The sequence below is a fragment of the Aphelocoma coerulescens genome, chromosome 1A (genome assembly GCF_041296385.1).
Source record: "Aphelocoma coerulescens isolate FSJ_1873_10779 chromosome 1A, UR_Acoe_1.0, whole genome shotgun sequence".
Taxonomy (NCBI): Eukaryota; Metazoa; Chordata; class Aves; order Passeriformes; family Corvidae; genus Aphelocoma; species Aphelocoma coerulescens.
In genome coordinates, this window is record NC_091014.1 from 12,704,608 (window position 1) to 12,717,556 (window position 12,949).

The window sequence follows — 12,949 nt, forward strand, 5'->3', positions numbered from 1 at the left end:
CTTGGGATGGCCACCATACAAAACCAATTTCTTCTGCAATACTAATTGCTTTGTCCTCTTGCCATGTTCTCTGTGAAGTCTGGTGCTTCTGCCAAACACTTATTTTTGTCTGCATTTTAGTTAGAGGGCACATTTATGGATCTCTCACAGTTTACCTATTCTTTTTTAAATAACAACAGCCCACAAAAACCTCCACACAAGAATCCATGAAGGTTTAACAGGTGATACAGTGGTGCTTTTTGTTATTAGATAATTAATTCACCTGCAGCGAATTCCTTGACTTTATTGGATTCTAAGATAGAAAAAGCAGCAGTAAGAGAGAGATTGTTATTTATTGCAAAATTTTAGATTTAAATTAATATCAAAGTATGAGGAAATTGTACTGTGTGATTTATAAGCCTGATTTCAATTACATGAACTTTTTAAAGCCACTGATCGACTTCTTGGCTGGTATAAATCAATGAAATTGCTGTTACTTATGGTAGTTGCAGGTATGATTATATATTGTTAGTTTCTTCATAACTCTATTCTTTCCTTCAGGGATTTCAGAAGGAAAAACCCCACAACCATACTTCAGAATGTCAGGAACTGTAGAATTGATTCTCATGGGTGATTTGCATCAGCTGAGCCCACTTAACTTGATTGTTCTTTATTTGTAGCTGATCAAAAATTCAACAGCCTGTATTGTGCCTTTACCTTCTTATCTAGTGGCAGTTTGGGACTGCTCTGAAAAGACAAGAGATGGGTTTGTATTTATTTAAAACTTGTTTTACGTTACAGGAAAAAACTGTGAAAATGATACAGACTTTAGATAGCTAATAGGTCATTTCAGATAGGACTATAACATACTCCCTCTAGTGATGAGTAGATCATTTCCAAAATCTCCATGAGTTCATAAGATGACTTATTCTAAATGTTGTTGACTAGTAAAACTTGTAAGCAATCTTTTATGTTCTGGTGGTACACGGTATGAATATGCTTCACTGCATACATATTTTGAATAATATCCCAACAAGGAGTTGAAATGTTTCATTAGATGTACTTGAATGCAAGATTTCTGGACATGTATCATCATCATTAGTTCCATTTTTTTTAAGCTCCCGTGAATCACAGAACATATCAGTGGTGAATTAATTTTCTCTATGCAGATAAAAATAAAGAACAACTATGAGTTAAATAATAAATAGGCAAAATTGCACTCATAATTCCTACATCTTAAATCTTCATAAAATATCATTAAAATTCAATGTTCCTTATAGAGATTGATGTGCAAGCAATACATATTGCAAAAATTAAATTCAATGGATATTCAAGGGGTGGGTTATTGCAGTAATTACAGCATTACTTCATTTATAATTGTTATCTTTATTAAATGTAATTTAGCCAACCAGTATAATTTAGATACACATATGCATCTACTACTTTAATAAAAATATGCTTGCTGCCCTTGACAGATCCATGTCTTAAGCAAACACTGTATTAAAAACTCTCTTCTTTTAAGTTTTCTTCCTGTGGAGTTCAGCAAACATAAAATTCTGCCATTGTTTCATTCTACTTACAGGAAGCTGTTTACTATAGCTAAAAGAAAAAATGCCTTTTTCTTCCTCAAGGTCAACTTATGTAGCCACTAGTTCTCGACTAGGTTTTCAAAACCTAATAAAAGTGTTATTATATTTATTATTTTTAATTCAGGGAGCCTTTTATACTGGAATTCAAATTAAATTATTTGAAACACATTCTTTTAAAACAAAAATAAAACCAAAACTATGCAAACATTTAAAAAGCAAGAAAAGCAGCTAATAGATCAATGAACTTAGTGTTAAACTCTGGGGTTAGACATTAAAGTCACAGCTTTATGTGAATTGTATTTACTTGGTCATTGAAGATACATTTTTTTTTTGTCAAATGGTTGACAAAGATGCTCCGCCAGTGCTACATCTAAGTTTTGTGTGGGCTGATAGTTTTGTCTGCATAATTTCTTGAGTTCCATACCTGTTTGTGGTAAACTAGTCCTGCAAAGTGGGAGTTAAAGTTTAAATTCAATCTGATAACCCATCATAGGAAATTCATGATTTGAATGTTACTCCCTGTGAGCTGGTTCGACAGCTGTATGGAAGAAGTCCTACTGAGTGGCAAACCTGAGGCTTGTTGGTAAATGAGGAGAAACATCACTTCCCATGGTGTAAATGACTCCCTCCTGCTGAGCATGGTGGCACAAGAGTTGATGTTGGTAGTGTTAATGTGTTTATGTCTTGTTGTTCCCATAAAAACTGCAGCAATGGCTTGTCCTTCCAGAGCTCATTGTCGTTCTTTCCTGTAGAAATAATTGTAGCAGCAGAATTAGCTGAGGTTTGGCAAGTCTAAATATAGCAGTATATCCTGAGTAGTACCAAGTGAGCACAGCAGCACTCATGTCTGAACAGCTTAGTGACAAATTTCATGTGCTGCAAAAACACAAGGAAGGAGCCTGAGCCAAAATAAACTCCCTGTCTTCATGTTCTCCACCACAATACCCTGGGTGGCAAGGCAGCCCTGCAGTGTAAGTGTGGTGACATCACCTCTTCCTAGAAAGGATCACAATGCTGAAAGGTGTGCCAAAGGACAAAACTCTCCCCAACACATTATTTGAAATAAAAATTGTTCAGCTAGAGAGATTGACTGCTGCTGAAATAAGGAGCAGCTCGGCTGGCATGATGATTCCTAGACCTGAAGTGTCTGAACTTGAGCCATACTTCATGACAAATTTGTGCATTTGACAAGCAGAGTGAGCTATGTAGCAAGCACTGTATGTATGCCATGTACATCCCTTGAAGTAAATTGACAGGTTATAGATTCATCTCAAATTTTGAATGCAGCTATTGAATGCAGGGGCATTTTTACATATTGGGATGAAGGGACCACTGTATTAATGGCATGTGGTGCCAGAAAAAAACTCCATCCAAATAAACAAAAAACAGCCCACAATACATCAGGATTTGCATCAGAGAGACGGTTAATGTGAAATTGTGATACTCTAAGTAGATATACAGAGCTCTTGAACTGAACTTTGAAGCAGAACTGCTGAAATCCTTAAAAGGAAAGAAAGAGTATCACTAAAAATACAGAATGTTCATGTTCTCTGATAGCTGGGGAGCTAGAATCATTGACCCACACTTTTGAGGGAATTTGGTTTTCTAATACTAATTATTAGAATACAAATTCTTAAATATTAATTAATTGCATATATAAAAGTAAGAAGAGGATAATTAGTTCTGCATCAGTTTGATACAGGTACTTTTAATTTGCTCAGTTATCATCAGTAGGAACAGATGCTAGTTCTTGCTAACTGTTTAGAGCTAAAATAACTTCTCTCTAGTGACTACTGAATTGAATGTTGCAAGGTTGATTATTACAAATTATCATATCAGAAAAGGAAGCCTCACTGTATATGAAAAGCATCAATTTTTGTTATCCAACCAGAGTAACACTTACTACTCACCAATAACTTTTCTTTCAGCTTTGTCAAATACAAGAAAAACATGAAGGTCACACCTGGAATTGAAATCTTTCAGGTTGTTGCACGCCCTTTTTTTACAGATACAACATTTATATTTACCTGGAATAAGGGATTTGTCCATTTTTTGGATCATGTAGTCCACATGAAACAACCATCACCAGTGCTTTAGTTCCACCTCAGAAAAAATTCCTGTTGGAGATAAGAATAGCAATGAGCTTTCCACATTCAGAATTATGTGACTTTTTTTTCCTCAATTCCACTGTATTTGACTCCTTTGAAGTTAAATCTAAGCTTATTTTTATTGCCTACCTTCAAAAGAAGAATGAACAAGGTTTTAAAATTTCTTTTAAAAAAATTAAGATAGTCATAATATCTAAGTTTGCATCATGCACTTTGAAGTTTGAGAGTATGCTATAAAATAATGACGTATAAATCATTTAATCAACCTGTCGAGGAATGGTTTTGTGGTTTGTTTTTTTTTAGCATGAGTTAAACTGAAAATAGTTTTTTTCTGAAAACAGATGGGAAAAAATCTGTTTAAAATACTTGCTTTTTATGGGAAGTAATATTTTTAGGGAGAACAATTTAATATAAAAACTAAGATGGTTTCAAAATAATAGATTTCTTTTCTGAATACCGTGGTAGAAGTGCTCCATGATGCATTCATTGACCTGAAAGAATAGATTTTTTCTTCTATTCTTTTAAACTGGACTTTGTGAAACAGAAAAATATTGGAATTTAGTTCATAAAGTCATAGTTCAATGAAAACTTTATTCTCTATGAGAAACAGTGGAAGAAAAAGAGAAAAAAAAGTGATTTCTTAGGGGTTGGTACCCAGATGACATGGCTAACCCATGTTCTTCTTAATAGATCCCTGGGGGTGGATTAGAATGATCTATGTTTGTAAATATATATATATATATATAGTAATAATATTGTAATATATATATTATAGTATATATATATAGGGTTTATTTTAGAACCATTTGGTTGTGTTTGGTTGCAGAGGAAAGCACATATGTAGCCATTTTGGCTATCGTTGTCTATAGTAATAAAGCAATAAGAAAGCATAAAAACATCACTTATGAAAATCTGTAAAGGAAAAGAAAGAAAGAAAAAGACAACCACTCATAGAGCTCACGACCAGACTTGTTTGCTGCAACATAGTTTACCATTGATGAAAGTGATGGTCTTGATCCATAGGGGGTGGGGAAGAAGCCCCCAAAACACAAAGTCCCGTGGGTTAAAATAGGCTCGGGCTGGGTGGGGACGCCCAGGTACCTTCCCTGTGTGGAGGGGAAGTTCTACACTGTGTCTTGCAACAGCCTCCAGATCTGTTGAAGCCCTTTTATATCCCGTGCAGACATCTGGTGGAAGGCCTCAGGAATGGGTCTGGGGACACTTTGGGGGTCTTTGATAGTTTATAGCACTTTCTAAGACACGTCTCAGCTCAGTCAAGCCAGTAATGCCCCATCAGACCTGCCTGGGGGAGCGGGGGCACTTTTACCCCTGAGCACAGGACAATGACCATTATAAAGAGCACCATCCCTGACTGCAGGGTTTGAGCCTCCCCCTCAGGGGTGCAAACCTGGCCTCAGCAAATGAGTCTGTGGGCTTTGGCTTCCCCCTGCTGAACCCAGCCAGAGCTGTTTTTCAACATAGCTGATGAGAAAGGCTTCCGTTGTGGGTACACTCTTCTCCCTCCAGGTTTGTTTACTTCTCCTTAGACTTAATTGGACAATAATACCAGATTTATCTTATCTCAAGTTCCTGTCAAGTGACTTAACTCACAGTCCATTTCCAGTCAGGAGATGGAAAGGGTTTGGCTTTGGTGGTCACAGACGAGCGGTTCTTCTTTGCACAATTTGCTACAGTGGACAGAAGTCACTTGGTGATTTTAACAATGTTTAAGCTGTTAACCATAACATTTCAGTCTCTCACAGGCGTTCACACCATTAGTGTGTACATCCTACTTTTACCTGTTTGTACTGGAAAGCAAGAGGAGGAAAGGGGGAACAAGATGTTTTGTCTTACTCTAGAAGCAGACAAGAAAATGTGCTTGCTCTGCCAGTGTGCCTGAGAGGTGCAGCCTTCAGCAGTCTGTAACCTTCAGATGAGAAATGTGCTTCCACAGGGACAGAGCAGTGCTGCCATGGGAAGCAGCCCCACAGCATGACTTCTGCTTCTGCTCAAAGCCCTCCACGGCATGTGGTGGCATCCCACAGTAAGAAATTCTGTCTAGCACTGATGGGATCCCTACTGAGGGAATAGCATTCTCTGTGTCTCAGCTGAGCATTTGCTCTGCTGTCTGGATAGCAGTTGGCCACGAGGGATTTCAGCTGGGAATCTACTGGAAGTGTTGCACACAGCATTGCACAGCCACTCCTTCATTTCTTCGAACCTGGTCAGTAAAAATGACTGCAACAGTATCTGCTGTTTCATATGGGCATCTTTTTGTCACCAAACCAAGGTCTAGTCCAGTGTCTGGTGAAGGGTGCAGAGTTTTGGCTGTATATATTGTTTCATACTATTGATTCATTCTTAATTGTTCTGTATTATTGACACAAATTTAAACACCTGAGTTGAGTTTGGTTAAGGATACATGTGTGGATGGTTTCTATGGTAGCCTATTTCCCTCTTTTAATGCCTCTCAAAGTAAGACTGTAGATTTAGAAAATCCATTTTTAAATATTTCCAGAGTTTTAGTAGCTAACAACTTCACAAATCCTTTTAAAATGTTCTATTAAATAGACATTATACAGAGTGGCTGGCTTCCTAGTTTTGAATAAAATATACAAAACAAACAAGAATATTAGTGGTTTTTCAGTTGAAAAGTTATTATTGCAGGCATTGCAGAACATTTCAAGATGCACTATGGTGTGAGTATGATTTAAGAGAGTTCTTCATCTCTGTGTGGTAATAAGTACAAGCTGCATAACAGAAGTCATCCATAACAGTTTATTTATAATGCTAATAAAATCAAATGGTATAAAAGCAGGTTCTGTTGTTGATAGCAGAAATGTTGTCCTTTAGTCTAGAAGTGGTGCATTTCCAGGATTTCTGGAAGTATATTTGAATGATGTGCAGTATAAGTAGATGTTTTGGCATCACAGTTGAACAAACCATCCCAAATCTCACTTTATTATATTTCCACTGATGATCCAATCTGTTGAACCATCAGCAGGAATAACAAATTTGCTAAGACTAGACAAAAATTTAGCTGTAATATCTCACTGTTTAGCAGAGATACACATGCCAACAGACTACTATGCAAGTAGTTCTCTAACTATATCATCTATCCTCTTGAAGAGCTGCAAAAATCAGACATTTCTCAGAAAAGACTTTGTTCTTCTAAAGACCATAAGAAACTATTTTCTAATTACGCTTTTCTAGTAGTAGAAAGCATTTTGCATGTGATTAGGTGAACCTCTATTTTATTAGTAAGATCAAAAGTCTCTGTCTGGATCTCATTAGCAGGTGATTTTTATAAATCTGTGTGGAAACATAAATGTTCATGCATACATGATTCTCTCATCATGATGCCCTAATGTATGTCTTCATTATTCAGATAGTTCTCTTTTGCACATATATATTCATTTTCATGTAAAACCTATTCTTTATAGTTTTAATATTGATTTATGGGGGTGTAAACAGCTATGTACCATAGTAATCAAAGTCTAAATGTACAAAAAAGGTAAAAGTTTATCATAGTGTTTTAGTTTATATGTTTACCTGAAAGTGAAAATTCATGAAACAAGAACAATAACTATCTAAAGCATGTGCAAAAAAAAATATCTTGGAGTCTATTAATTATTTATTAGCTCAACATGTTCCTAATTAACCAAAATAAAAACCTCATACTTCCTACACCACAATCTACCACTCATTAATCATCAGATTTCCAAATTTTTATTCTTAAATGGTTTTTTATAGCAGTTCACTGCTTTCTTTCATATATGTTTGGAAAGCTGATATGGAATTTTAGTTTTCTAATAAGCATGAAAGATATTGGGACATATTTCTGGGTATTTGCTAAGGCATTAACATGTTCTATGAATAAAATCCTAGTGTATTCTGCGGCTTCCTGCCTGGTACTAATTCTTGCCTTAAAAAAACAATCTAACAACCAATCAAACAAAACACAAAATCTTCTTTGGGCAATAATGTGAAAACCAAAATTATTCATAACTGATTTTCCTTCTTTTTATCTTTTCCACTTTTTGAGCATTGAAAATCAGATTGCTTTGGGGACTTGGCTAACCCCTGTAAGGTCTATATTTCCAAATGCCTGAACAGCCAATTTCACAATTTGTCATTTTCCAGGAATTACATAGAATATCATTTAAGTGTCTAAGATACCTGCATTAGCAACAGCTTTTCTTATTTTTTTTCACAAGTATTTTCTGCAGTCATCCATGCCTAACTTTACACAAAGTATTCACATTTCTCTGTTACTAGCTTTTATCTTTGAAGTTTGTTGTTAATGTTTTGAAAACTACTCTTGGCAAAGATAATGAAAAAGAAGAAATTTTATTTGCTGAAATGCTGTGTTGGCAATGAAACTTGGATATCTGGCTTAATACTGGGTCAGAGTTCTTCTTAAAAGAAAGTACCCTGCAGACTTAATGAGAATTCACCAACTGCAGGAGTGACCCAACTCATGCCACAATAACCAGCAATGTCACATACCCTTGAAGAGGGAACACCCAGGGTGTCAGTGCCTGCCACAGGACAAGAGCACAAAGTGCAATATTCAAGTCCTTGCACTGTGTAATGGGTAACTGGATATGCCACAATTTGTTCCAAAAAAAGGTCTCCAAGTATCTGTCTCAGTGCACAGCTGTTGTGCTGCATTTCTTATCTGGGTTCTTCTTCCAGTGGTCCTCTCATAATTAACCAAATAAATAAACAAATATATAATGTTCCTACCTGCAGTCCTTAGCTAGAACTACTGTCATTCCCATCTCTCAGTTTTACTTTTCTGTTCAGCTCCAATATGACTTAATTTTACAGTGCATAAATTATCTTAGGGCTGTTCACTGTCTGTCACATTGCACGAAACCAAAAGAACAAATAGAAAACCCAGGCTGTGTTTAATCAGAAGCAGATGCATATTGAATCTAGAAATCGTTCTAAGAAAGGTATTTGAAAGGATATATGCATCTGGAATCTAATAATGCTCCTAACCACCAGGCAGGAGCTTATCTAGCTTACCTAATGCATATGTCTCAAATTTAGATATAATGAAGATCTAAAGAATCATTCAAAGAATGCATATTCCATAAAGGACATGCTTTATATCTGTTCCTACGGGCATTATAAATCTCAAATTCAGAATTTCATTGTTTCTGTTTTACACTATAAAATATAAAATATATTGTTCTAAGCATTATGTGGTTTTGTAGAATGTGTGCACTACAACCTAGAGCACAGTCCCTTAGGACTGCTTTTCAGTCTTATGTTTTGCTTCTTCCGCAAAAGTCAAAATGTATCCAATGTCATGAATCCCAAATTATAACAGAAACTGTTAAAACCATGGGTCAGGCTTTTATTTTGTTTCTAAAGGTTTCTTTTGATATGAATCAAATTCTCCACCTAATTTCATTGGACAACAGATTGAGCCATGTAGTTAATCTGTTACTTCTGCTACTCTCTGGATGCTAATTATACACAGGGATTGCAAAACCTCCTTTTTAGCTCATATGAATTAAGCACCTAGAAATGAAGCTTCTAGTTCTGTGATGAAGTATGGCTAAATGCTTTTCGCTTTCTACCAAAACTTGGTCAGAAAATCCAGGAAATAGAAAAAACACACTGCTTCTTCAAAATAACATCTGATTTTTCCCTCTGTGTACAGGTAACTTTGCAAATAATGCTGCAGTCTCACAGCTCAGCAGTTGCTAAATGCCTGGCTTTCACAGAATGGTTGAGGTTGGGAGGGGCCTCTGGGGATCATCTTGGCCAGCCTCCTGCTAAAGCATGTTCACCTACACCAGGTTGCACATAATTGTGTCCAGGCAGGTTTTGAATATCTTCAGAGAAGACTCCACAGGCTTCTGGCCAGCCTGTTCCACTGCTCTATCTCTCTCACAAGTTTTATGTCATATTCAGATGGAACTTCCTGTTTCAGTCTGTGCCCATTGACCCTTGTCCTGTCACTGGGCAGTGCTGAAAAGAATCTGGCCCCATCCTCTTAACACCTGCCCTTAAGATATTTGTATGTATTGATCAGATCCCCTCTCAGATGTGTTCTTGCCTCAATGTAGAGCATTGAGCATCTTTACTAAATTTGTATTGATTAACGTCCAGATCTTCATCAGGATTACATTTGCCAACAACGTGTTTATTAATGCGGTTTGAAACTACTACCCCTGAAAAACATTTTCAGGAATCTGGAATTCATTCCTTTGCTTCTGCAGCTTTTTTATATAGCAATACATCAGAGAAATTGCTGGTATTGCACACTGAGGAAAGGGAAACACTTCTATTCTTCATGACCATTGGCAAGAAGGGACTTATGCCATTGTGGTTTATGTTGTTGTTATGAGAATTGTCATAAACACTTGAAGCTTCCGGCTTTGTAGTACATCGAAAATCACTTTACTTGAAAATTATGTTTATTATTCTCTTCAGCTGGAAATTCAGTAGATCAAGACACATGTGGCGCTTCTCTGCTTAATGCAGTTAGTAATTTGACAAGATAGGTATAATTTCCCATACATTTCAGTTCCCCACTGTAATAGTGTTCCAGAGTAATTTGGCAAACAAATAAAGGAGCTAATTAAGTATTGTTGAATTTTTCTAAGGCAAAGTGTATACAAGGTCATACCAAGGGCTCAGCTGAAGTTTATTAAAGATTAGCAGTCTGTTTCTGCAGGAGGGATCCCTCCAGCTACTGTAATGTATGACAGCCTGATGTACCATGTTCCACAGCAAGCTGTTGTACAGACCAGAGTTACAGAACAAATTTTCAGTAGATTGTCTAATAATAAAAGGGCTTTATATGTTAAAGGCATTTTTCTCTTTGCATTTTGTTACATTTGGAGCAGATAAGCAAAATAAGACATGATTCACTTCCTTACATTTGGAAAATTACTTTAGAAGTAGGTCATTATGCAAAAAGGACTAGGTTATTTCTGTGCTCTTCATTTACTCTAAATCCTTGTGGCAAAGACACACCTTTGCTTTTGAATTTACCTCATCTGGTAGGAACCAATCTGTGAATCCAAATACAAATCTGCTAAATACATATGACGATGTTTGGATAGTGGTGTGCCATATTTGCCCTTAACTTACCAAAAAAAAGGTAGTAATTTAAATATTTATAACATGCCTGTAAGCTTGGAGCATTGAAACCTGTGAATACAGTGAGTCGGTATTGGACCATGCGGGACCTTTACTTCTACTTTCCTGACCATCATATAGACTGTACAGGGACCCAACCAGTGCAGTATTATCCTTATAATGCTGCTAAAGACTGTAAAATACAGATTATTTACTGAAAGGATGAAGTGTTCCTTAAAATGTGTCCATGGTACTGAGCAAAGAGCACCTTTCCGAGTCTTTCCTGTCATAGTTCTGGGAGTTTTAACTAATATTCTTATGCTGACACATAAATAAATTAGCCTCTTTTCCATAACTACATGGAGTTAGCAAATAAAGAAATATTGAGGGAGCACCTTTCCTGCTTTTGAAAGTAGCAGAGTTGGACAGAGACTGTAAAGACTCAGTGCTTCTAAGAAGTAGAAATATGTTCCAAGTCAGGTTGTGCGCCTTGCTACCAAATAAGCACTAAAATGTTATAATTATTTAATCAAATTCTGAGATTAAAAAGAGACATAGAAACTCTTAGTTGTTCTCCTACCTCTACAAACTGGTGTGGGGCTTTCCAGCCCTGGAACTCTTCTAGAATCAATAATTCTATACTTTTTTGCTAATAAAGGTAATCTGGACTGAATACTACATGAACTGACCATTTTTCCAATCTAGAAGTCAACATAAAAGTTCCATTTAATTTACTGTTCCCCAAGCTCATGAAAGCATTGCTTTATTGCCATTAAATTAAAACACTTCTTTTTTTTTATATACAGGTAAAGATTTCTTACGTGTCTAAATGCCTGTCCTCAGGTGCCTTAAACTCAGTTAAAAAAAAAATACTCTTTCAGAGGCTATTTATGTAAACAGCACTTAATTCCTCTCCTGGAATATAGCATCATCCTACAACACCACACAGAAGCCTGCACTGAAGTATGGCAAATCATGATAATTCCCCTGTAGAAGAGAAGAAACCAGCTGCAAAGGCAAAGGGTCTTTTTAAAACATAATAATAATAAAAAGATATAACACATACCTTAAATATCTCTGAACTGTACCAACTATCCATCCTGAAGTTATAAATCCAAACAAAGTAGTTGCTCACTAAATGAACTTAATACTGGTTTTGAGAGCAGATTGATGAATGATGCTAGTAGTGGTCGTGAAGTCAAGGAAGATCAGTATCAGTCCAGATTTTGTAGACCAAGATCCTGCAATTTCTAAGGTACCTACAGGTTGTGTGACAGCACTTGCATGACTGGACTGGTCATGGTTACTTGAGAGCTTCTCATTTTGTGTCTTCAATAGCACCAATAAATTGTATTCGTCAGAAATATGCATAGTGCAAATACCCCTTGTTGGTTTTGGTCCTGAAAGATCTAAAAGGATCATATTCTTTCATTATGGAATTCAAAGATTATTTTTTCATAGGTTACCATGGTAACAAAATGGTAACTGAGTTCTTTTCTCCCTTTTGCATTAATAAAGGTCTAAATATTATAAGTAGTAAAAACTGTGTCCTATTAAGCCTTGATGCTGCATAACAAAAGATGGGTCTGTAGAAATAAAAGGCTTGGAATTAGTCCTTTGTTTTAAGTCTTGAATCAACAGCGGGTTTTGGCCTGCTTATCCATCTATATGAATGTAGTTAAAATCTATTAAGAAGTGTAGCTCTAGGTTAAAGGAAATAATTTGCCTGTGGTCTGTAAGATTCCAATATATAGATCTCAATGTTTGGACCTTGATGGGTGTTTAAGATACTCCAGTAACTGTGTCCAACTCTGTAAACATGCACATTACAAAGTCCATGGTGCTTACAGAAAACTATAAAGGAGGACAGAAGTATTATTAGCAACAACTCAGTCCCTCCAGGGTGAAAGAGTAAAAGAGGCAAAAAGCATTGGTTATTCCATTAGCCAGGGAGTTGCTTTAACCATTTCCAAGATCTCTGGTCCTCCAGCCTGAGGGAATGAGAACAGATGCGGGAAGGAAATGGGACTCAGCAAGATTTTATCAAGAGCAATAAATTTCTGCTGGGGATGGAAACTGCTGTACGTGGGGTGAGAGTCACCCTGAACTCACACAACTATTGATCATGGTTTGCTCCCTTCTCCATTTTGTTGTGGGAAGTGACTGCTT

The 12,949-nt window shown here is 36.4% G+C and overlaps 1 protein-coding gene across 9 annotated transcripts in view; it reads left to right on the plus strand.

The window, feature by feature from the left end:
• MAGI2 (membrane associated guanylate kinase, WW and PDZ domain containing 2) overlaps positions 1-12,949 on the plus strand; it is a 725,755-nt gene that overhangs the window by 414,280 nt on the left and 298,526 nt on the right. The window contains exon 1 of one of the 9 annotated variants that reach the window (XM_069035755.1): positions 667-745. The exons of the other annotated variants lie outside the window; for them this stretch is intronic. Within the exon in view, the coding sequence (XP_068891856.1) occupies positions 742-745 (4 nt within the window). The 5' untranslated portion in view covers positions 667-741. Of the gene's footprint in view, positions 1-666; positions 746-12,949 lie in introns of those variants that run through there. 9 annotated transcript variants of the gene reach the window in all.